This window comes from Alligator sinensis, unplaced genomic scaffold (genome assembly GCF_000455745.1).
Source record: "Alligator sinensis unplaced genomic scaffold, ASM45574v1 scaffold497_1, whole genome shotgun sequence".
In the NCBI taxonomy this organism is placed as follows: Eukaryota; Metazoa; Chordata; order Crocodylia; family Alligatoridae; genus Alligator; species Alligator sinensis.
Window position 1 is genome coordinate 88199 of NW_005842883.1, and position 27010 is coordinate 115208.

The 27010-nt window shown below is 40.9% G+C and overlaps 1 protein-coding gene across 1 annotated transcript in view; it reads right to left on the minus strand.

Annotated features, from left to right (window-relative positions):
- LOC102371773 (serine/threonine-protein kinase 3) overlaps positions 1-27010 on the minus strand; it is a 244257-nt gene that overhangs the window by 57675 nt on the left and 159572 nt on the right. Inside the window, exons 7-9 of the mRNA XM_025192051.1 lie at positions 23092-23229; positions 20071-20196; positions 6896-7088 (exon numbers count right to left, since the gene is read on the minus strand). Coding sequence (XP_025047836.1) covers positions 6896-7088; positions 20071-20196; positions 23092-23229 — 457 coding nt within the window. The remainder of the gene's footprint in view (positions 1-6895; positions 7089-20070; positions 20197-23091; positions 23230-27010) is intronic.

Genomic DNA, 27010 nt, shown 5'->3' on the forward strand with positions numbered 1-27010 from the left:
CGGAAGAGCCCTATTCTCCCCAGCACCACCTGGGGTGATGAGGAACAATGGTAATAACCTGATGGAGAATAGGTTTAGGTTAGAGATCAGAAGGCAATATTGTATAGTCAGGGTGGCCAAAATCTGGAACCAGCTTCCCAGGGAAGTGGTCTTCACCCCTACCTTGGGCAAATTCAAAAAGAGGTTGGATGATCACCTGTCTGGGGTCTTGTGAACCCAGCATTCATTCCTGCCTGTGGCAGGGGGGCAGGCTAGATGATCTGTTCAGGTCCTTCCTCACCCTAGCTACTATGAAATCTCTGTTCAGGTAGACCTCACTGACCTAAGTAGGGATTTGAATATTGAAGTCATAGAAGGACCTGGGCCTTAGACTGTAATAAAACTAACATCAGCATCTTCCTTTGCAATGAGCTGTGAACTTGAAAAAGCCAGGTCCTCTTTTAAGACTTTTCAAATCAGCAGTCCAGAACAGCTACAGGGCTTTGTAAGAGCGACAACCTGCTCTTACCAAAAGGGTTGTCACTGATATCAGTATGGTGGAGCACTTAGAACTGCTAAGAAAAGGTTTTCATACCATGTGAGCTGAAAGGTTTCCTATTCATTTAGGAAGGTAAAAGTGATAGTCCTTGGCTAAGGTTGCCTACAGATGTTTATTTCTTACCGGCAGAAAAACAGCCTTGGAGATGGCATGTACATGCATTCCAGGCCAATGGATAGAGAGCCTCACAGACAAGCTCTCCAAGCAGGGGGCACTAGAGGGCTGCTCCCTGGGAGACCCTTTTCCTTACAGCAAGGGTTTTCAACCTTTTTGGGTCAGTGTATCCCCAGCAGCCAGTTGAGAAGGCAGGAGTTACGTGGCGGCCAAACAAGCGGGCGGGGGCAGGGGTGTCCCCCAGTGGCCAATCAGCAACCGGGGGGTGGAGGTCCCCAACCAGCCAGTCAACAAGCAAGGAAGTTCCCCCCAGCAGCCAATCAGCAAAGGAGAGAGGGGATCCCTCCCCCCCCCAAAATGGCAGCAGAAGTACCGGTGGCGAAAGTACTGGTGGCAGCACACACTCCCAAGTACCCCCAGGGATATGCACACCCCTGGTTGAAAACCCCTGCCTTACAGAAATCCATTAACTGACAGCCTGTCCTCTCACCTACCTGACTTTCAATAATTACCTTGTGTACAGCCCAGCCCTGGGTGGGCTGTCAGGGAGCCCCCCTCCCTCTCTCCCTTGAAGGGAAGAATCGAGAACAGAGGATTGTGGGATACTGGGTATCTTCAACAGTGAAAAGCATATAGCTGTTTGAGTTAGTTCAGAAAGGGAGAGATTTACCTGCTTCAACCAGGTAGAATTTCCTTGCAGAAATATCTGTTGTTCCTCTGCAAGAAGGCCCTTGAACATCTGTACGCTCTTTCTGTGCTTTTCTCCTCAGGCTCTGGAACTTGTGCAGAGCCTGAGGCCCAAAATCTGCAATATGTTCAGGAGTCCTGAGAACACTGCAGGATTAGGGCCTAACAGTGTTAATTTTTAAGGGAATATAAAAAACACTTTCCCCTATTCTCCCTCTCTCTCTCATCTGCCAACTCAAGTTTATTCATACAGTGCTATCATCATCTCTCTGGAAGCTACACTACACATTATAGAATCATAGAAAATAAGGGCTGGAAGGGACCTCAGGAGGTCATCTAGTCCAACCTCCAGCTCAAAGCAGGAGCATCCTCAACTAGATCATTCCAGCCAGGGCTTTGTCAAGCCAGGTCTTAACAATAATAAATAAGAGACAATAATAAAAAACAGAAGGAGTTCAAATGGCAGACAGAGGTAACCTTTTTGCCAACCAAAAGAAAAGGGCAAATGGAAAGTTATTAAAAAGGGGGAAATAATGTTAAAAGATAGGAAAATTGTCAGAGGTATACTCAGTGAAAGAAAAAGGTCGGGTATTAAATCCTGAAACCAGCTATAAAGACGGTGCATTTCAATGGGCAATTCATGTGAAGCAATAAACTCTGGTGCATATCATGTCAGAATATTTTTCTCCCAGTCGCCGCATTTACGTGTGTGCCCAGGACCATAGCACGTTGAGGCAGGCTGAAGCATCCCCCAGCTGGCACCAGGCCCAGAGGGTCAGCCTGGGGCTGCTCTAAACTGGCTCAATATATTGCAGAGGGGCGGGCCAGGGTGGTCTACTGCAGGGCTAGCCAGCAGGCAACCCCTGCTCTGAAGCACCCTCACGCCCCAGCCAGCCCTGTTAGCATCTGAATGTGCTTTGCTGCGCACTAAAGAATGCCACCAAAAGATCTACAGTGGCATTTGTTAGTTTACTGTGGCCTAATAGGGCCGCACATGTAGATGCAGAGACTTTACTGCAGGGCTAATTAGGCAGTTCTGCAGTAAATATATCATGTAGATGCACCCTGAGAGTCACAAACATGCTTGGCAAGCACATTCTGCATCCAGGGGCCCTTGAACCTGGACCCAAGGAAATGTATACATGAAAAGCAAGGGTAGTGTGGTCAGTTATACAGCCCATCTACTCTTTTCTCTCTTCTACATGTCCTCAGCCTTGTTCCTTTTCCCTACCATCTATGCTTTCCGTTATACATCTTTTCTTTTTTTTTCTTTTAGGAGGGAATATTAGCCAACTCCTTCCACTCCACCAAAAACCAAAAAATCCACTTTCCCTGCTCTATGAACATTTACAGGTGTGAAAGGAAAGTAAAGAGGGTAAAATGGTATTTATTGCTGGATTGTGTATTGTATTTTGGGGTAGGATGACAGGCCTTATTTTGTTCCAAATCTCAATTTTATTTGGGCACAATTCCATATCTGTGAAAAAAAAGTTTTTACTTATTTTTTGCCAAGGCTCCCAGAGGCCTCTGAGCATGGGCACCTATAAATAAAAACTTATTGTTACTTATTTTGTCCCTGAGCAGGAAAACAAAAAGGAGGGGGGAACAAAAGTGAAGCTACATGTTACAGGATTTTTTAAAAGGTTGTCATACTTTTTTTTTTGTCTCTCTAGAACAGGAAGAAAAAAAAAAAACCCTTTTCTTTTCACATAAACATTTGTTTCTCCAGGCTTGAGGTGTGCAATACCCCATCACTTAAAAGCACCCAAGAACAAAGGTTATTTTAAAGCTACATTTATTGACTATAACAGTATCAAATTTTTTTTAAAAAACCCACCTACCCCAGTGGTATATATTTACGCTCATTGTGCTTATACGGGACTTCCATGGAATAACATAATGACAACTTTTGAAGAGCAGCCAAACTCTAGCTCCTCAATGTGCTGACCAGCTCCCACAAGGGTATAGCTCTTCTGGAATGAAAGACTCATTGAGCCAAGTTATTCCACAAAGGTTGCAAAGAAAAGTAAAAGGGAAAGCTCCTTTTCCCCCTCCCTTCCCTTTCACATGGGATAGCCACAATTTGGTGCCAATTCTACATATTGTGATATTTGCTGCCTTCCCAATTCCCTTTTTATTCAGGTATAATCTGTTCTTTCTTCCCAGTTCCTTGAAGAGCCAGCCCAACCATCATAAACCCCATTAATCATGTGCTTCTCACATTTATTTAACAGAGCTGAATCTTCCTGTACATTGATTCTGGTATTCTTTAGAGCCCTTGACCATCAGCTACATTTTCAAAGCTTCTTCTGGCCCAGATTTGTTTCTAATAATAGCAGGTACAGAGGGGCTGTGTTCTTCCCAAGCACTACAGCTGCAAAAATGGCACTGTATTCCAAGAAAGAACTTCTTCCTGGGAAGTAGTGATGCAATCTCATGATTAGCATGATGCAGTCTCCTAAACCTTCCTCTTTTATGGTAGGCTGGGGGGGGGGGGGGGGGGAAGGGCACAGAAAACATGATTCACAAAAATAACACTGCACTGCAGTTAGCCAGGGAAGGGAAGGGAAACGAAGTCCAGAGCATCTTCTTGTTGCCCACATAATCAAAATAAAGCAGTCACTATTGGAGAAGAGGCAGAATCTTATTCGCCCAAAGAGTCTATTCTCCCCTTTGACCTTCAAAGCCAGTGACCAGGGGTTAAGGAAGAATACACAAGTCAGCAAGACTGCTGATGGAGGAAGCAGCCAATGGGGTTTGGAATCCCACCCACCACTGACTCCCAGATAGGTGTTGATAGCCAGTTCCCTTTCCATCATAGCCTGTGAAAGAACTGGCAAATTATGCACCTCAGTGAGACGGAACCAGAGCCTGAATAAGGACTGTTCCTTATTCCTTAATACAGTACAGTTCTAGGGATTTTTTGGTTTTGCACATCAAGCTGATACTTCTTCTTAGAAGTTCAATCAGTGTCATACGTGCCTTTGAATCTTGCATGGTTTGGAAGGCAGCATATAAACTGTCACGGGCAGGGGTCCTTCAGGAAGGCCATGATCTCCTTAAGGCCTCTTCCCCCATGCCAAACCGGTCCAAGGGCACCCTCCAATTCTCGCCCGCCACGTCTTTGATGTTTATATAAGTTTGGGAGGCTGCCTTATGCCCTCTTGGACACGGTTCGTTGGGACCTCCGTCCCCGTGGACTCCCGGACTCCCCATGGGTCTCACTGTAAAATGGGTGCTTCCCAGGCACCCTAGCCTTATGGGCTATGCGTGGCTCCAACCACCCCTTATACCACGCCCCAAGCCTCGCAGTTGGACTAGACGTTGTTCAGTCTCTTGGTCTACTCTCATGCCTTCTCTGTACTGCCGCCCCCTCCTGGGGCTCTCTATGCCCACTTGGGGCCTTCTCGGTACCGCCGCCCTCTCTCCTGGGCCTTCTTAAGAATACCACCCCTCTCTTGGGGCCCTCTCTCTAGTGCCACCCCTTCCCTGGGACTCTCTATGCCAACACTGGGCCTTCTCTATAATACTGCCCCTTTCCTGGGGCTCTCTGTGCCCACTCTGGGGCCTTCTCTGTGAAGCCGCCCTTCGCTGGGGGCTTCTGTGCCCACTCTGGGACTTCTCGGTCAAGCCGACCTGTCTCCAGGGCTCACCGCACTACCCCCTTTCTCCAGGGCTCACCGCAGTGCTATGCCCGTTCTCAGGGGCTCGCCACGCCCGCACTGGGGCTTCTCAGTAGTGCCCCCTCTGGTCTATGCACCCCGTACGCCACGCCCTTACTGGCGCTGGGGTCCCCACGCTGCTGTGGGTCCCCTATTAGGATGCTGAGCCCTCACTGGCGCTGGGGCCCCACACCACTGTGGGTCCCTATGAGTATGCTGCGCCCTCACTGGCACTGGGGCCCCCACACCACTGTGGGTCCCTATGAGGCCTCCTCCAACCCCTAATAGCCTCACCCAAACCACCGGAGTGTAATAAATAACAACAAAGCAAAACACAAGCCCCTGCCCCTGCCCCTGCCCCTGCCCCTGCCCCTGCCCCTGCTGGCAGGGAACTGCTAGCCTGGCCTCAGCCCCTGGGCCTTATGAGGGCCAGGCCCTGCCCCTTCTGGTCAGCTGACCTCCTGGTTGCCCCAGGCAACCCACAGCTGTGCTCCTTATTCCCTGCCAGGGCTCTCTCCCTGGCAGTTTCCCCTCTCTAGGAGCAGGGCACCTCAGTGCTCTGTGACATAAACCTTTGCTTAAGAAGAATCCTTACTTTGCAACATTTCCACCCTTCAGAATTTACTTGATATTATCTTTTGCTCCCTCAAATTTGCTTGTTTTAGTATCTAGTATCTCCATGTTTGTATGTACTAACAGTCTACTCCATAATATGTTAAATTTGATTAGTTCAAGATTGCTTGTTAAGCTTGTATTACCTACACAATTTATTAAACAAATAATTGATATCAGCATTCAAACAAATTAAAACCTGTACTCAATATTTTTATATGGTGAATCATTTTACTGAAACTCATCACTTATCAATAAGACTGTTTATTATCAGACAGCTGACAAAAAAAATCCCAAGTCTACTGTTCATTAAACACAAATAATAGACTTGAGTTTCTAAATAAGCTTCTACAAGTCACAACTGGAGTTTTTCATAGACACAAAGTTTACATGTAGTATTAAACCTTCTACAAAGTTTTAATTTATGTTGTGGAAATCCCTCTCAATAATCAGGCTCTTGCTTTATTTGTTAGAAAGAAAACAAGGTTATTTCCATTCTAAATGAGTCTTTCTTAGTTATACACAACTTAAATGCCCAGAAATGTCATTTATCTAATGTTGGAAGTTATTGGGATTCAGCTGTGCCTATAAGGTGTTTATATCTTATTTTTAAAAAGTGACCATGTCTACTTGTGTAGTAAAATACTAGATACCATGAGTAAGAGTATTAGAACACTGTCTTAAGTCACTGTTTACCAACTACAGATTATAAAGGCATCATCTTACAATTTTGCACACTAAAAAAAGGTTAGAATTTTTCTGCTCTGTTAGGGCTGGACCCAAAATCCACCTAAAGACAACAGAAATTTTTTGGGAGGTTTCAATGAGCTTTTCATTAGGTCCATAAAATATTACTGATTTACGTTTTTGTTAATGGAAAAGAATTATTCTTTTCCATAAAAATCTACTAACTACAAAATTTTTTGCTGTACAATACCAAAAGATTGTGTCACACTTCTGCAATCAGAGCTTTGTGGACAGATGACAGCATTCAAAGAAACCCACTGAAGCCAATGGGTCCATTCACAGTAGGTCCTTCCATGGATGTAACCAGTTTTCGGATCAGGATCTGTTTATTACATTCTCCCTCATAAATATGATATTGCAGGCCAAACAAATGTGGGAGATGAGAAGAGAATATGATAATGTATAAAGACTATACATTAAACACAGTATTGGCAAGTGTTTGAATGTTGATACTAAAATACTCTACTTTGTTATGCAAGATTGAAAAATAATATATTAAATTCTTAAAAGGAAAGGAAATAAACATTTAACATACTTTTCATGGTCCCATCTTCCTCTTCATCCTCATCACTATTTATCACCATAGTGCCCAAGTCCGATTCTAACATGGTACTGTTATGCTCAATCATTGTCTGAGCACCTTCACTCATTGTACTTGTAGCCCTCATGGTGCCAGCACTCTCTGAACTAGTCTTCACCATGGTGTGAGAATCCAGCTCATCTTCATCCTGCAAATAAACATTTTTAGGGAATTACTTATTGCAAATATATATTCCCTCCCATTAACTTAGTTTCTTCATTTGACTGACTATTTAACTGTTTTGCTTCATTGACCTTGAGGATTCACAAAGCCTACCTGGGTTCCTGCATCAGGGGCTGGGACCCATACTTTCTGAGGAGAGGATGAGGGAACTGAGCTTATTTAGTATAGAGCAGAGATATCCAACCTTTTTATGGTGAAGATCACTTTTTGTAAGTAAAGGGCACCCCAGTATCTACCACCTCCTGTGCCCCTACCCCACAACCTCTGACCCCACTCATCCAGCCTGGCCCAGGCAGCAGGGAGCGTGGCTCAGCCCAGCCACGTGCGTCCTGCCGCTCCCAATTGTGGAGCCTCTGCCAGACTGAAATCAACTGTCAGAGGCTCCACGATCAACCAGTTAATCGAGATCAACTGGTTGGTGACCACTGGTCTACAGAAGAGATGACAGAGGGGATATAACAACAGCCTTCAACCACCTGAAGAATGATGCGTGCATGCGTGCATGTATTTAACAATTTCTTATGATAAAAGTGCAAAAAGAAAACTTGTTGATATTTTGTAGAAAAATATCCATGCAGCAGATGCTTCAACATTGTTAAAAAAAAGCTAATTCCAGCAAAGGATAAAACAGCATTTTGAAATCAGCAGCAGTAACATGCCAGGAATGTAAAACAGAGAACTGATGATAATCCAGTTTATGAATCATAAAATCCATACGGAATACAAATATTTGAAAACATTATTAGGAAATCCTGCTCCTTTTCTAAAGTCACATCCTCATAGCAATTTGAAGGATAACATAAAGTATTATGCATGAAGTTCATATATAGGGATAAAACTATTATCCGAAAGAAAACTAAGAGTTCAAGTAAACAGAAACTTACCTGTTAATGGGAAAATTTAAGAATTTTAAGAATTATTTTTTTTAATGCAAATGCTGTTCTTAGATTCTTCAATCTTTACTTGTGAAAGTATAAATTACTCAGCTATTCCTGTGTTGAATGTGCCCTTGCATGAAATCATTTGAGCTCAAGGACAGATAGATACCACAGAACACACTCCCTAATGAGGGAGCAAAACATCACTAACTAGAGCTAGGGAAATCAGCATAAGGGACTATCAAGTAAAACAGTTTTCATCAGAAAAGAAAAAAAGAGAAACAAAGTAATAGGTATTATTTATTATTATCTGTAAGGCGCAGAATATGACATGTGATACAAAACAGATAGGATCAAATTTGGAAAAAAAAAGAAGTAGAAAACAAGAAAATATTTATGGAATACTCCACCCACAGTAAGAAGACCTATTAGCAATATCTACAGTTCTGATATGCTCTACCTCGTTCCAGTGCCAGTCTCATTCCCAATACTGACTGGCACAATTCTCTTTCCTCTAGGAATGACAGCAGAATACAGGCCCTTGAGTCCAATTGGCTTATTTTATCATTGGCTACTATGAGCTAATCTAGAGAGTCATGGAGAATAATACCATTACCATGATACTGAAAATGAACTACAGCACCTCTATGCCGAGATTAGGAAGATGTCATTATACTTCAGGGCCTCTGTCTAATAATGCAATGTACTGGAGCCATCCTATAACCTACGTAATTATAATAAATTCTAGTTCAGTTGTCTAATATTTTTTTCCAAGAAAGAAACATTTTACAGTTTTGCTTTTCTTTTTAAATAAAATTACTTCACTTGTTTTCTTTCTGGATTTCTTCTGTTGTGTAATATGCATTCCAAAACAATATCTTTCTTTATGTACCCTGAACAATTTGGAGTATTGCCAGAGGTACAGATATCTACAACATTAGAAAGATCATGTTGATATATGGATAATAAGACTATTTTAACAGTGCTCCTCCTGGTGGTACATATAAAGTTAAAGTTAACTCCTACCAAGCCACTTCTGACTACAGGTTGCCCAAATATTTTTCTCCTCCTAAGTGAATTATTTAAAATATAAGCTGTTTTAGTCAGGGGCTATCTTTCTGTTATGTGTTTGTCTTCCATAATAAGATACAAATCCATAATTAGGGTACATAGGCACCACTGCAATGCAAAAAGAATCATTTATAATGTAAAACAGAAATAATTAAATTGTTCAGTAAGATAATGTGCCCCAAGGATTTTAATACAAGTACCCAAATTAGTTATTCCCCATTAAATCGTCTTCATCCAAACTTGCAATATAAGTGTGGATAATATACTATTTATTCTGTTAAATGTTACAAATAAGCTTTTCTTTTAGAATCCAGAATGGCCTCTGAAATTTAAGCGAAGGAAAAGTTCTTCAGTTTATAATGTATTTGAGCAATATTAATATTAGTATATAAACATGTGAACCTTTAAACTTACTAACCAGAAATAGAATTCAAACAATGTAAAACAAATATTTTCAACTTTATATTAAAACGTACCATCATGGGACAACTAACAAGTAGGACAATTTTCATAACCGTTCTTTTTTAATTATTATTATTTTCTGCCTCATAAACCAAATTAAGATGTTTTATTGTTCATACAGAATCAAAACAAAAAGGATTTTCTGGAACCTTGACATTTTCCAGAGGAAGGAAATTACTTTCCAAGCAACTCTATTAATGACTAAAAGTTATTACCATTTTACAGCTATTGAATGATCTGCATGGTGGCTGCCATCAGGAACCTAGCACACAAGGGTCTACAATACAAAAGCCAGCCTCATAAATAGCATGAATGGTCAGTCCCTGCAGGAGCCAAAAACTGAACAGAAAGATTTAGCAAGCAGTTTAGCAACACCTGAAAAGTATATTCTGTAGGTCAAAAATGACAGCAGTAAGAAACTGTCACCACTGCTGTCAGTCTTGCAAAAGCACACCAAATCATCAGTTTCCAATGTTGTCATTCCATCATTTTAGACAGGTATTAGAATTTAACTAATGGCTTATTAACTAAACCTTTTAAATCTATTGGATACGTTTCACAAAATCATGTAAATACATGTTTACACAACAGATGGAAACAATTCGTTATTACTAGTTATAACGTGTAATTAACACTTCAATGTTTTGGGGAAAGTCTGTTCTACTACTGAAAAACTAAATGACAAAATACTAAAGAAAATAAACAAGACAATTCTAAAATAGCAAAGATAAGATGGATATGTCCCTTTCACACAATTCCTCATGAACAGTTAACAACGTACTGAGAGATCAAAGGACTGCCCAACAGTAATAGTCCTTAGATACAAACATGATTCTGAAATTTACATTTGATTGTACAAACTTCTGTTGTACAAAACTTGGGGTATAATCAGAAATACCAATATAGCTATGATAAAAAACCCTAACTTATTTGTGTGCTGTACTACCATCTTTTGCAGAACCTATGGGCTTAACAGCTAATTTTTCAATGTCTTGTGCCACTATTTAGCTGCCATTTTGGATTTTCATCCCTTACTTAACGATCTTACAGCCAGTTAAAGCTTTAAAGCATAAAGGTGGCCACAGGGATCTGCTATCAGGACAGGCAGTTCAAGATGAAAAGCATGGGCTAGAGTGCACAAAATACATATATTACATGAAATATCACTGGGCTCTGCAAGACCTTCACAATTTTTTTTCAACAAAAAGATAATCTTGCATACTCTACGTGGTATAAACTTAAAGCACAACTGAATGAGCTGAAGAGCTATAGATTTAATTATGGATTTTGGTTTTGAATTTTTCTAAACAGCTGATAGCTCATTAAGTGATTAAGAGTGACAAAGAATAATTAAAACATAATAAAAACATGAATAAATATTAGCAGCTCACTTTTAAAAATCTCTTAACTATACTCTGTATGCAAAAAAAAACCCACTAGAGGGCACCAAAGACAGCAAACTAAACTACAGTACATTAATAGAAGATTTACTTGCTGGCAAAATTTAGTATCCTATAAAATAATTTCATTTACTATTAACACCTCATCATCACCTTTGAAAAATGTGGCTGTAGTTACAGCTATCTTTTTGTAAAAGCGCTGTGGTAACTACATAAACACATAATACACTTTGGTTGAGTAAGAGAAACTGAGAAAGTTCCCTAACATCTATAAAACCCAAGTTCAGCTACAAACTTAAGTTTGTGCTTAAAGATAAGCATTTACTTAAGTCCAACCCTGTCAGCAAAGCACATAAGCACTTAAATTTTAAGAACGTACTTTTGCCCTCAATTACTCACAGTCAAACCATATAAATTAACTTCTACATAATTTTAAACTCGATCTGCAAGTACTCTTGATGATATACTCATAGCAATGACTACCAAGCTTAATAAAAATGTAGACTATGCAGCAGGTTTAACTTCTCTGTGTGACACACTTCCTATCTTAAACTACTGTATAATACAATCACATATACATTATGCAGTGTTTCTACCCTTGCGATTGTGGCGTTTCAGAAATGGGTGGGATATTCTTTATACATTCCTTTCCTACCTTTCAGAAATATAGTACGGCTTGGCAACTTTATACAACAACATACAAAGCATTATGAAGTATTTGCAATGTAAAGCTATGCTACGTTACATACAATCCTATTCTGCTTTCAACAATTTTCTCTATATATTTTGACGAGTTACAAAGTAAATACAAAAGCCTAGAAGACATAGTGTTTCCTTATATTAGATAAGCGTTATAAAAATGAATTAACAATGAAACCAGGTTTTTGGTTGTAGCTGTGTTGGTCTAAGGATATAGGCAGGCAAGGTTCTTTGAGCAGATGTGATATCTTTTATTAGACCAACTGAGTAGTTGGAAGAAAGTTCTTAGCGAGCTTTTGGGCGCAGTAACCCTTCGTCAGCATGAGGGAGTCTCTGCTGGTCTGAGACTCCAAGGAATGAGAGAACCTAAAAGTGTGGCAGGATGTCAGGGAGAATGTAAATAGGTAGAAATTAGAAAGACAAAAAGCTAAGGCAGAGACGGGAGGGGGAAGAAGGCAGGGGAAAGAAAAGGGAGACATTACAGTGAGAGAATACAAGGTAGAAAAGAGGCTGTCTGTGAAAAAGGGAACAATTGGAGATAAGGAAAACAGGAAAGAGCGAAGCTAAAAGTGTGACAGGATATCAATGAAAATATAAATAGGTAGAAATAAGAAAAGCTATTTACTTATATTTTGAAAAATAATGCCCAAGATAAAAAAGGGTTTGGAGTGGAGGGCAGTGTTTAATTTTTTTTATTTTTTGCTAAATTTCAAATTCAAAGACCCATTTCTAAGCATTAATAAAAAATTAACAAAATAAACTTTAATTGTAAGGTTTCATTAGTCTAAAGAAGCAATATTGTATGGATGGCCAATTGTTTTGTTAGTCAATTACAAAAGTAATAATTATTTATTTACACTAGTCCTCTAAGACAATTGAAATAGTCTTCAAACAATGGAGACATTTAAATGTAAAAAAAAACACAGTTAGAGTTTATTATTAATTCATTCCTTTAAAGATTCATTGAAATAAATATTTAGACACGTCTCTTGTGACCTGCCAGGCAACGAATTACTTTACATTCCCATAATACAGCTGCCCAAGCTCAGAATCAAATTCACATCACACTTCAAAAAATGCATAAGAGAAGAGATTGGTCATGTTTTGTAATGCTTAAACTAACATTTAAACTTTGATATTCGGATTAACCTTCTGTAGAATACTCCACTTGCAATTTTTGCTTAATTAAAAAAATCTGTACAATTACCTCAGCACCTATCAAAACATGTCAGTTTGTCAAAATGCATTCACATCACATAAGCAATTCCTGTAACATGCATAAAATCAATTCAGAGTGCACTATTTCCAATCCAATTCTGTATCTCTCCATAACAATACAAACTTAAAGCTAGTTGTTTAAAAGAGCCATTTGGGTTACAGGTGTAATTCTTGGAAATTAAGTTTTGGAAAAAAATATATTTTTTATGTTTACTACAGATTGCTCCATAGTAAGACACCTAAAGAAAGTGGCAAATCAGATTAATTTGAGAGATGGACTTTTCCACACCTGAGGAAATTCACAGGTTATGAAAATTAAATGTGCAATTGTACATTTTTTTTTTTTTTGCAATTGACTAATTTAGTTCTTCAAAATAAAGTTAAATCAAAAAATGTTCCTTTTGTACTGGTAATGTAGATTGAGAGAAAAAAACATAATAATGATATAAACCACTTTACTGTATGACATGGAAGTATGACCACATATGGTTTTTTACACAGCAAGGACATGAACTAAAGTTCTAGTTTCTTAACATAGTATCAAAAGATATCACATCATACCACAGGATGATTCTTTCAGTCATTTGCATTATTTATCCAGTGCTGTGGATGTACACAACGCTATTCCAAGGGTTAATACACTGTACAAATGGAGAGCTACTACTCCAAGGAACCTTGAATTATTATATGACCATGCCAAGTTACTTTTGATAGTGTTCCATATGATGTGGGTTAACTTCAAAGCTATTCAATATCACTATGTACATTGAAAGCCAACTGTTGGTGTTATGTTTGGCTTTCTAATAAATGTTTAGAATCTTGAATTCACAATTTTTTTGTGCCTTTTTTTCCTGACGTACTTTTACCCACACAAAAACTTAAGAAGTTAGTGTAATACTCCAACCCTCATGTAGGAAATTCTTAAGACTCTTTAGATCAATAAATTCAAATCCCAGACAGGTTAATTCAATCCTTCCTCTTTCCAAGGTAGACAAATGGAGTTCCATGCAATTACTATGGGAAAAAACGAGACCATAAAATCTAACATAGTCTACTCTGGCTAGACATTAAGGCCAAGACTGCTAAACCCACACACTTTTGCATGCATAACTTTAATCATTTGAGCTTAAAGATCCCACTTCACCTTTTACAAGGAAGCAGCCTCACCATGATGTCCCTAAACAAAATTTCTTTTCAATATATTATTGTGCAATATGCTATACGCTACTTTAAAAAAAAAAAATCATTTTCAAACCTAAGGGCTATGGCCATTCAGTGATGCCTACATATATAATATGTAAAACAATTTGGGATTCTGAAGGATGAAAGGGTATATACATATATGGAAATGATTACCGTTATTATAAACAAAATATGCATAGAAACCATGACAGTCTCCACTGGAGCACAGTTGCCTTCACATATTAATTTATCAGAGGTTACATTATTATTTGAACTAGATGCCCACATAGGGGAGCAAGGAGTAGTAAGGCAAGGAGCCTGTGTTCCTGCATGGGCAACATGAAATTAAAATATGGATACACAGGGGAGCTGGAAAAACTGGATCAAAATGACACATTTTGATTTTTCTTTCCAGAACTGTTTTCTATTTTTTTCCAACCAAAACAGCTCAGTGAAATGTTCCAGTTGACTCAAATCTGCATTTTTTGGAAAATTATACTTCGCCAAAAACTTCTAAGCAGCTCTAGTCTCTCTCAGGCTCACCCCTTTTTTGGCACTGGGCACATGTACACAAGCACTTTAATGCGCATTAGCCTATTTTAATACACATTAAAGCATTACAAATCACTGTGCTCTTTGGCTACTGTGCATTAAAATAGACTAATGCACATTTCTCTAGTACCTCATAATGGAGGTACTAGATATAAAGCACACTGCCTAAAGTGCATGCACATTAATGAGTGTGTAGACACTCCCCCTTTCTTTTACCTCCTCCTAACCTACCTCTATACAATTTAGGACATGCGGAAAATAATTTGTCCAATTAAAAATGCATAAGTATAGTTAACAGGTAATGCATAACTGCAAGTACAGATACTGAATACTAGGGTAAACTACTGCACTCATAAAACATGTACTGGAATCTTTAATGATTACAATTTGGCAAGACCCTCATTTCACCTCTCATATGAAAGCTGGAGTTTCTTATGATGATGGATTGTACTGAAACTGCAATAACAACACAAGGGATATCCACATCAGGATTCAGGAATTACTAAAACTAGTTTAGACCAAGAGGTTTTTTTATGCTTTGGAATACAATGAAAACTATTCATGAGTAACCACTATACAATTGTTGTTGAAACTGAAACTGCGTTTGTTAGGTAGATTAATTTAAATAATTTTCATGCTGAAAGTTTTAAATTCTATCTCCCTAACAACTTCTCTTTTACAGTATAACATTTTTTCCAGGTTTAAGCTATTTTTCATTAAAGAATTTAGTTTTCTGAGCAGTGTATAGGGAATTAGAGGAGATACAGTTCCTGTCAGCAACAACTATACTTCTTAATAGTAAATATTTCATTGGCATGTTTTGCAAAAAATAGCCACCAGATACTAACCATAACTCCATAAGCCTCAAAGAAAAGGACAGTCTATCTTTTCCATTCATGACTGGTTGGTATAATTATATAAAGAATTAAGGTAAAAATGCATCATAAAAGGGCAGGGAAACATATTGATCAAAATATAGGGACAAAATTTGTCAGTCACCTTTCCTAGTAAAGATGAATTCTTCTAAACATTTTTATCTACTTAATATATGACTTATCTAAAGCACTCTTGATTTGATAACCATAAATATTTTAAGTTCATTATGGGGACTGTTTGAGACAACAAGAAATTTAATTGTTTGTAGTTTTTTCTAAGTTGATAGAGTAGAAAAAAAAAAGAACTTCAGCTTTTAAAACTGAAGAGACCCCATGGAGTTGTGATGGAGCAAGGATCCCATGGAGCTAGTGATGCCAGCTTGTATGCTACATTTGTCACCTTCTCATAATTTCACAGTAGCTAGGGTCAGGAGGGACCTGAACAGATCATCTAACCTGACCCCCGGCCACAGGTAGGAATGAATGCTGGGTTCACAAGACCCCAGACAGGTGATCATCCAACCTCCTCTTGAATTTGCCCAAGGTAGGGGCGAGGACCACTTCCCTGGGAAGTTGGTTCTCTTTCAACTGTTCCCTCAGTTTACTCCCTCTATGTACCATTTTCTCTCAATATGGAATATCCGTCCTGAGCTAAAATACAAGGTTACTGCTCCCTTCTCATTCAAATCTCTTCCTAAGACAAATTTCAGCCATGATGCATGCAAGAATGGTACATATGCAATATAACAAAATACATTTTTTGTGCCGCAATGAGCACTGGCCTGTTTTGAATAACCATGCAATCTTTGTGATGTACCCCAGGGGTGCTCAAACCCCAGCCTAAGGGCCAGAACTAGCCCCTAGAGCTGTATCATCTGGTCCATGGGGCTCCCAACGGGTCCAAAAATTTGGTGACAAGGGAACAGTAGCAGCATTAATTTCTGCTTCCATGCTGCCAAATTTCCAGACCCATGGGGAGAACCAGGGACTGGATAGTGTGGCCCTGCACAGTAGATCAGGTGCACAGGGCCAGCTAAGGCAGTGCAGGGCCCAAACCACACAAGCAGGGATGGGCCGAGGAAGCACAGGGTCTGATCTAGGCATACAGGGACTGATTTACTCCACAAACCAGCTCTGCACCACTCATCTAACCTGCAGGGCCAAAAGGCTGAGCACTACCAATGTATGCTGTCTTCTATGACTATGTTCTGTCTTCTTTTTCCCTTACTATTGCTTTGTTAGCGCATCATTTGTCAAGTTTAAATTTTAGTGGAGTAAATTTCATGTCTCTCTCACATCTCTCTACCACATTGCTATTTAGCATGCCTATCTAGATATCTAACTAGATATCAATCATATATAGCATATAAGACAGAAACAGATAAGTAATATTCAGGTTAACTTGCTTCAATTCTTTTCACTATATTACATGTCATGTGAAACAATACGTTGTGGGCATGTCTACATGAGACACTGACTGTCCAGTCATTACTGCCCAGTCATTTAGTACTTGTATAAACTACTGCACAGTAGTGTTATGTCATGGTTTTTGCCATGCAAGGCTACTGTGCAGTAGTATCAGGCTACTGAGCAGTCAGCATCTTGTGTAGATGCAGCTGGTGTGCATCTAAAACCCAAGAACTTGGATTCACTTATTAACATGCCTTAAGACCACCATCTGTCATTATTTATTTATTATGCGATGTTAATTAGCTAATCACAATCCACTCTTCAGTGCAGCAGTAAAAAACAACAAGATTAAAATAGATGACGCTTAAACAAGTATGGTAAAAAAGCTATAAACAAATATACTATTTTGGCATTTAACCGTGATAACAGAACTCAACAGTTTCTCTACAGTTTCAACAAAAGCAATCAGAACACTGCTGGGAAGATTAGTCTCCTAGCCTTTTGACCATGTCACCCTTCTCTTTGCCCTTCTCTACTAGCTCCTTTTTCTCTGTCAGACACATAAGCTTTTCAGCCTTCAATTACAAGGCCCTTCATGGCTAAAAAACACTCTATATAGCATTGCTCATTCACTACTGAGATGTCAAAACTCCAGTCACAAATGGGCCAGAAATGCCAACCTCTATAACCTTCCTGTTACGTTTTCAAACAAGCAGCTTTGTGTTTCTCCCATCCTACTGTTTATATTTGAGTTCCCTGTAAACACCTTCTGTAAACACCCTCTTAAAATACTCCCTAAAACTCTCCTTGGCAATGATGCCTCCCAAAAGGGCTGAGAATATCTGGGTTCCTGCTTTTCAGATAATAATGTTCATCATGCCAATTAATATTTTTTATCATTTCCTTATATTTCATTTATGCATTTGTGCTCTCTTGCCCTGTACATAGATTATAAACACTTTGGAGCAGAGATTGTCTTTTGATTCTGTGTTTGTGCAGCATGAAGCACAAAAAGATCCTGGTTCACGACCCCATGAACCAATACAGCAATATAGACACTACAGTAACCTAAGTAAAAAACAGAAGAAAACAAAGCTGCAGACTGTAAAGTGACAGCAACTCCTTTTGAATAAGTGTGCCTATTCAACCACTCCCCCAGCTCTGCTACACAAGGGCACTTGGGTTGGGTTTTAGGAATCTGTGCCTGATCCTGTTTTTCTGTAAAATTCCATTAGGTCTATGTTGTCTTCTAGAGTTTATAACTTGGTTTCTGACAGTAGCACTAAAGGCAAAGCCAAACTCCAGCCAGTTCCACTTGTACAGGAACAGGGCCTGAAACAGAAACCTGGGACACACTTTACTGTAACCTACATCTTTGACGTTCCTTGCCACCGAGCAGAGCAAAAAAAAAAACGCCAGAAAAATCTAGGGAAAAAAACTGTGTAAGACCTTGAGCACTGATTTTTGTTCCCATGGAAAACATTTAAAGGATGTTTCAGAATCTGTCCCACTGGGAAGGGCTGTTTGTAATTAACATGTTGAGTTAACTGACTGGGTCCAATGCAAGGACAGAATGCACACACAGTAACTGAAGTGCTAGTTTGAGACTTTTTTGTATAAAATGGTGACTTTCCTCCACCGTGCAAGGTCTGTGCAGCATGTCTGGTGTCTGCAGAGTTCCTTCCATGCACTCCATGTCCATATCAGGATAACAGTGTGAGGTGAGAGAGGCCGCACAGCCTGCATGGAGCTGCTTATTCTCCCTACTGTGAAGATGGAAAGAGTTCTGGCTTCCTTTTTCCTCCAGCAATCCAGCTAGCACAGCTGAACTGCCTGCTTGGGGAAGTAACTGGGCTAAGCATAAAGCTTACACAGATTACTTAGTCTTCTAAGTAAAAATCTGGCTCTCAGTCTGCACCTGGAACTGTGCAACTACATCCTGCTCCTTGTTTAGGGCTTATGACAAAGACAATACCAACATTCTGAGTTTTAGAGCTTGGGAGGCAGTAAGCAAGAAGAAAAACATGCAAAAAAAAAAAAAAAAAAAAAAGCATTCATTTTGTATGGTCTTTGATAAATTAGCCTTTCAAGGATCTCTTATCCTATAAATACCAAACAACAAAACTGCATAAAAAGTTGCATCGTTTCATATAGATAGTGTTTGCTCATATAGGAAAGCTAATCCCATCCTTCCCCTCATGTTTTATTACTGGACAGGCAAATATCACCCAGAGATAATCCATGTTAAAAGCACATGCTGTCACTCAATGAACCAGTGTGCTGGAACTGATAAATGTCTTATAAACAAAGAATGTGTCTTAGGCCAGATCCCAAACAAACCCTCTACACTATTTGCCTGGAATGTGTTCCTATATGCATCATCCTAAACTCCTAAATACATAACTAAGATTCTTTACGTTCAAGTTGTGACACACAATATATAGTCAAATATACTATCCATTTCAGTTTATTCAAATCTGTCAGACTCATATCAAGATTCATGTTGTCAACTTTTTCTTGAGCCTTATTCCTGAATGGTCTTGGTTCCTCTAGTGGCACATATCGTAAAGCATTTGTCTGAAATTCACAGAGCAACACTTCATAGATCTAAAACAAGTAATTTAGTTAGTAATAAAATTAAGGAAGAATGATTTATTTATACAAGTAAAACTATACACATTTTACCTTTAAAACCTGCTACCATCACACACAGGCGAACAAGCCTGTGTGAAAAGTCACATGTGTAATGTAAAGATGATATCATCCAATTCAACTCAGACTGCTAATTCTACATTGTAAATACCTGTTTTATAAAACCAACTGACTGAGTAGTCAGTATTTTTTTTAAATCAGGCACTCAGAAAGCTGGGAACCTACTATCTGAATATACCATCCACTTTTTTTTAATCTACCCATTTTTGTTTAGCCTAGGATAGCAGAGTTAAGGTAGAAATAGCCACTCTATTCTAATAATAGTTCATAAAAGGACAGCTGATGAAGCTGTGTGGTAAATCAGCTGCTGTTGCCTTAGTCACAGGAATATTACTCAACATGAGTATGACCAACTAGTTCAGGCCTCACATGTCAAAGATAAATTAAAATGATTCAAAATATTTACACACCTAGGTAGAAAAAATTACCAAAAAACTATGAAAGATAAAATGTAAATTTAAAATAAATTTACAAAACCACACACGCACCGAATTTTCTTCTTCTTCTTCCAGTTCCCTCTGCTGTTCCTCATGTCGTTTTGCCTTGATCTCCATAGCTTCTGTGATCAGGTCTCTCAAAATTGAGACTGGCTTGGCATTCTTAATAAATGTGTGCTAGAAAACCGAGATATTATACAATATGAATATATTATACTCTTCAGCTACAGGATAATTAAAAGTAACAGATGTTAAAAGTAACAGGTCATTCAACATCACAGACTTCAGTGATAAATACTTTTCACATCTCACAGTAATTAAAATCGAGGTTAAGGGAACAGACAACCTCTTTTAGTTGCTTTGCAACTAATAAGATTTTCCTTTTTTTATTTACTTGAGTTTTTTAAACATCATCCATGGGAAAATGTAACCATATAACACAACTGCTTTATAGTTAAGGGTATAATTGTCCAAAGGAAATGTGCATTAGGTTGTAAATAAACAGTGGTGATTGTCTGACATAGAAAAACAAACTTTTTCAGATATTCAGTTACAACATTTAATTAATCTTAACAAAATGACAGCATAAATTAGTGGTCAGAAGCAGAGCAACTATTGCTGTTACTTACTTCAAGAAATCTGTATTTTAATATGTCATGAATCATTTAATCATCTGCAATGCTAGAATTTGAAACAAGCAAAAAAAAGCAGAACTACATTTTAGCTGGCCGGTTTAAAATAAAACCTAAAACCATTTAAAATATCATTTACCTGTTTCTTACAATTCAGTGTATGCATGTTGCTCTCAATTAAACACCTGCTGTCAGAAAATTCTGACTTATCTATTAAGAGTTTCTATGAAATTTCTAATAAATCTATCTTCAATTCAGAGACTGGCAAAGGAATAAATTATTACCCTAAATGAAAAATGATGATGTTAAAAAATGATCACTTGCAGGCAGAGTTTCAGCCTGCAAGGGGCTGCTTGGGGTTGGCGGGGAGTGCAATGGGAGGTAGGGGGCACCACATGCATGTGCACACGCACACATGCATGTGGCAGCCAGGCAGCATGGAGAACAGCTCCTACAGCTCCCTCCAGGTAAATCTATGTGGGGAGGTGGTGGAGGGGAGCAGACTGAGGCCCCCATGGTGAGGGAGGCAGTAGAGTAGAGTAGGGTAGGACAGGACAGAGCTGGGGCTAGGGGCACTGCCCAGCTGGGGCAGTGTGTGGCCAGGGCAGGAATGTGCGGCCACAAGGCCTGGCCAGGGAGCAGGATGGAGTCACAGAGGGTTCATCTGGGGGTGAGGGGTGGGGGGGTTGGCTCCCCACCACATGCACTCCTGGGGAGGAATGAATGGGGGAGCAAATCACCCCCAGATTTGTGCACAGGGCAGAGACAGATGTGAACTGCCCGCTGCGGGCTCAGGGCTCCCCACCCTACTGCCCTTCCCCCAGAGACTTCCGCAGCAGAGCGGGGCGGGAAGGCTCAGTGCCACTGCCAGGAGCCCCACGCTGGCCGCACTGCCATACAGAGGCACCCCTATGCCTGCCTGGTAGCAGCGGGGAGCATAACTCCATGCCATTGCTGCTGCTGGGCAGGTAGGGGGTATCTCGCCAAAGCGGCATGGCCAGTGTAGGGCTCCCAGCAGTGGCACCAAGCCTTCCTGCCCGCTGGTGCTGCGTCCCGGCTGCTGGGCCGTGGAGGCCCCAGGGGGAGGGCAGCAGGGTGGGGAACCCCAAGCCCACAGCATACAGCCCGTATCCATGCCCCACCATGGGCTCCACTCTGGCTGTGCTGCCCACAGGGTGGGGGGGAAAAGAAGCTAGGCTCTGTGCTCCTGTCCTCTCCTGTGGGCAGCAGCTGGGGCTCGGGCACTGCTGGGTGGGGGGCAAGAGTCTGTGGGCCCTGGTCCTGTAGCCCTGGCAGCTGGGGGCCCCCTGAGCTGTGGGGTTCAGCCCACATAACACATTGAGAGCTGTGAGTTGTGGCCCACTACAACAAATAGGTTGAGAACTACTGCTTAGAGTATTAGTGTTAAAATTAATTCCTTTCAACAATGCCCTCTGTGGGCTCGAGGGCTCCCTGCCCTGCTGCCCTCTCCCCGAGAAACAATGATTTTGTTTTTCTTCTCAAATTTGCCGCAGCAATTGCTGGCTCTCCCTGAGGCACTGCAGGCAATTTCAGTGAAACAACTTTATTATTTTACAGACCCCAAACCCTAATGTATAAAATATAAAATAGCAAACATTTTTCGTCCACTCTAACTGCCTGGCAGATTCTAAGGGCTTCCATCTGATATCAGATGCTTCAATGCAGAATAGATACATAAATAAATCTTTGCTGAGTCTCTCTGTGGTAAAATCAGGTCTATCCGATCTAGAAGTACGATAGGGATTGCAGCATTCCTCTCAAAGAGGAGGAATATGGACATATAAGATCCTATAGGGAAATTACAGGAACACTCTTGTTACTAGGTCAAGTCCATTTGCCAATGTCACCCGTGTGAGACACACGTCTGGCAGAGCTCTGAAGACAGAGTAAGATTGAGATAATTTTCCATGGTCCTATAGGCCATCAATCTCCCTTTAATTTAACGGGACTAAAACAAACATTAAACCATTCAGACATGCCTGGAATCCAGGCAACTTCAAGCAATGCTACCTTTAACATTAGCAAGACTACTGCCTCTTTTTGACCCTACTGTCAGTTATCTGTCACAGCTTATATTCTTCTCACACCATTAGACAAAAGTGTGTAAGACTAAGGTGTAAGTGGATGGGCCTTGTGTGTTTAACTGACAAAACAAGAGCTAGTGCAAAGAAATAGTATAGGTGTTTACTATGAAGAACCATACCTAAAAATGATTTAACTTTGGGGATTGGTAAAAGAAACCTACAAAAGAGGTACAGAAGCTAGTGTACAAATGGACACTTAGCAGGAAAGGGAGAAGAGATAAAAAAGACAATGAGGCCATAACAGGATTTATCCCTGGTTCCTACAGGTTTACAAAGATCCGCCTCGCTCAACAAAAGCGGAGAGGTGGCATTTCTGTAGGAGCTTCAATACCAACCTGTAGGAGTTGTGTTGCAGTAGCTCTCTGCTCCGGATTCTTCACTAAACATTTCTTCACAAAATCAGTGAACTCATCAGACCACAGCTCCGGCTTCCGGAATGTTGGAGGTGGATTTGTGGGAATCATAAAAATAGCCTAGTATTTAAAAAATGGAGGACACATTTTAACTAGTATAAGATTTCCAGCATGAGTGAAATTCAGGAAATAAATCCATCTGTTACTAATGTACATATTTCCCATTAGATTACCTCTACTTAAACTGTACCCCATTGAGCACATCATTCTTTATTTTATCTATTACTGTTTATCAGTCTCAAGAGAAGATTTTGTTCTTTCTGAAAAACTTGGCAGAAGTAAGGGTATTTTCTGGTTAAATAGACATATCTAAAAATGCTGCCGATTGAAAGTCAAATCCACTTGTCACATCTTAACTTAATTTCAATTTTATAAAACAATTGCTAGAGGTTAGTAAGAGTCTGATTTGCTTCTGCATGGTTACATACTCAGGTGTAACTTAAAGCTATATTTATGCCAATGAGATTGAAAATTAACTCTAAAAATCTTTAACAAGAGGCTGAACACTACTAACAAAGGTCTTTTAGATATTACAAAAATGGCAGTATTTTCCTCTTTGTACTACTTTGCTGAAAACCACATAGAGAAATTCTCCAGGAAGGAAAAAAAATCACAGTATATAATTCACAGATTGACTGGAAGGGACTGGAAGGGACCTCACAAGATCATAGGGCCCAGCCGCCCCACTCTAGGCAAGAAAACAACTGAGGTCTGGTGACACCAGCGAGGTGACCGTCCAATCTCCTCTTGAAGATTTCCAGGGTAGGTGACTGCACCACCACTGGAGGGAGCCTATTCCACAGTCTGGACACCCTGACTGTGAAGAAGTTTTTCCTAGTGTCAAGCCTGATACAGTCTTCCAGGAGTTTGTGGCCATTACTCCTAGTTTTCCCCACAGATGCCCTGGTGAACAGTTGTTTGCTGAGCCCTTGATGTATTCCCTTAATATAGTGGTAAGCTGCTCCCAAGTCCCCTCTCGGCCTTCTCTTTTTTAGGCTGAAGAGACCCAAGTCCCTCAGCCTTTCCTCGTATGGCTTGCCTTGCAAGTCTCTGATCATATGGATGGCTCTTGTCTGGGCACTCTCAAGCTTTTCCACGTCCCTGTTGAATTGCGGCACCCAGAACTGGATGCAAGACTGCAGCTGTGGTCTCACCAATGATGAGTAAAGTGGGTGAATCACTTCTTTGGTTTTGTTTGAGATGCATCAGTTAATGCATGCCAGAGTATTGTTTGCCCTGCTGGCTACAGCATTGCACTAATGGCTTGTGCTCATACTATGGTCTACTATGGTCTATCATTACCCTGAGTCCTTTTCAGTTGTGGTGCTAGTCAGTTTGGTAACACCAAGCCTGTAAGTATGTTGCAGATGGAGCACTTTACACTTCTCAGTGTTGAACTTCATCTGGCTCTGATCCACCCAACTTGCCAGCCTGTCTAGGTCCACCTGTATCTGCAGCCTATTTTTAAGTGTGACCACACTCCCCCATAACTTGGTGTTGTCTACAAACTTGGCCAGGGAGCTCTTCACCCCCACATCCAAATCATTGATAAAGATGTTGAAAAGCACTGGACTAAGCACGGACCCCTGAGGGACACCACTGGCATCTCACCCGGAAAACATCTATGAATCTATGAGAACTCTCTGGGTCCTACCCCACAGTCAGCTCCCTACCCACCTAACTGTTGAGCAGTTAAGCCCACAATCCTCCAATTTTCCCATGAGAACATCATGGGATACCAGATCAAAGATCATATTCCAAAACTGTGTCCATTTAAGTCAATGAGAAATATGTCATTATTTTTCATGGCATCTTATTTTAGCCTAACTGAGGACGAAAAATGAGGGATAATGCAGGGGTGGGCAAAATGGTAGATACAGCCAGCAGACGGACTCCATTTCCCAGCAGCCCCTGCCTGAGTTGCTCCAGCGGGTCTCCATGGAGACCCCAGGAGTGGCAGGGCTGTGACAGCATAGGGCCAGTGTCTCCATGGAGACCAGCCTGAGAGGCTTGTTGGCAGGGTGCACGACTGGGTGGGGGGGCTGCTCTGGGGCCTGGGTCAGAGCTGAGGCCAGGATCTTGCAGCAATGACAGTGCAGGCCAGAGCCAGGGCAGAGCCATGATCCACTGCCTGCAAACCCCTGGGGCACCAGATCACGGCTCTGCCCGGGCTTCAGCCTGCACTGTCACTACTGCAAGATCCCGGACCCAGCCCTGGAGCAGCCCTGGATCCCCACCCAGCCACATAACCTGCAGCTCAGGCTGGTCTCCATGGAGACGCTGGCCCCCTTCTGCCCCGCTACTCCAAGGATCTCCATAGAGACCTGCCAGAATGACACAGGCAGAGGCTGATGGGAAATGGAGTCCACTGCAGGCCTAATCCAGTCCACAGGCCAGACTTTGTCCACCCCTAGGATAATGCCAGCCTTCCCAAATATCAAGTGTGAAATATAAGCCAAATAAGTAACAGGAATAAACAAGTTTTTAACCAATGAACTACCACATGATAGAAATACACATTTCATCAGTTGCTTCGTAAGATTATTATTTTTCCCAAAGAGAAAGCATGAAAGTAACAAAAACACATGGCTTACTCATTCTCCCCTTCATTTTTTCCTACATTCTACAATGCAAAACTAACAAAAATATAAGGTTATAATCTGAAGCATTGAAAGAGACAGAGACATTAATTTAAAATTTGCCCCATAACCTGTGAACATATTTTGACTGCCTATTGAACTGAGTTGTATTGTTCAAAAACCCCTCTCTAAAATTATGAAAGTTGAATAACGTAAAACCTGTTTATTATAATTTTCATTAAACATTTTTAGAGCCACATAATCTATTTCAATTCAAATACTTTCTTTTTTCTATAAATTTGTTCCTACAGTAATATCCATTACGTAGGAAGGGAGGTAAGGGCGCAAAAAAGCCCCCTTGGCTGAACAGGGAACTCTACGAGAGTCTGGGGGCAAAGAAAGAGATGTATAGGCAATGGAAGCAGGGAGCAGCCACCAAGGAGGAGTATATATCTCCCTGGCGCGCTATTGCAGGGAATCAGCTAGACAGGCCAAGGTGGGGCTTGAGCTCAGGCTGGTTTCAACAATCAAGGACAATAAAAAGTCCTTCTTCAGGTATATAGCAGGCAAAAGGAAATCTCAGAGCAACATAGGGCCCCTGCAGGACAAATCAGAACAGTTGGTGGTTGACGTGGGGAAAAAAGCAGAGCTCTTCAATGAGTTCTTTGCTCCAGTATTTCTAAGTACCGACCAAGCCAATTCCCTCACCTCAATCATTGATGGATGTCCACGTGGCACCAGTCCACCTACGGTTAGTTCTGAAATAGTTAAGGAGCTCCTGGAGGAGCTGGATAGGTACAAGTCAAGAGGCCCGGATGACCTCCATCTGCGGCTGCTGAAAGAATTGGCCAGTGTCATAGCTGAGCTGCTGGCACAGGTGTTCAAGCACTCATGGTGCTCCGGCCAGGTCCCTGAGGACTGGAGAAGGGCCAATGAGGTACCCATTTTCAAGAAAGGGAGAAGGGATGAGCCAGGTAACTTTAGACCAGTCAGTCTTACCTCTATTCCTGGGAAAATGCTAGAGAAAATAATCAAAGAACACATTTGTGCAGGCCCAGCAGGGGAAACAATGCTGAGGGGAAACAGCATGGGTTTGTCACAGGTAGATCCTGCCTGACAAACCTTGTAGCCTTCTATGACCAGATCACACACTGCCTGGATGTGGGAGCCGAGGCTAATGCCATCTTCCTGGACTTTAGGAAGGCCTTCAACACAGTTTTGCACCCTATCCTCATTGGGAAGCTAGCAGACTGTGGAGTGGA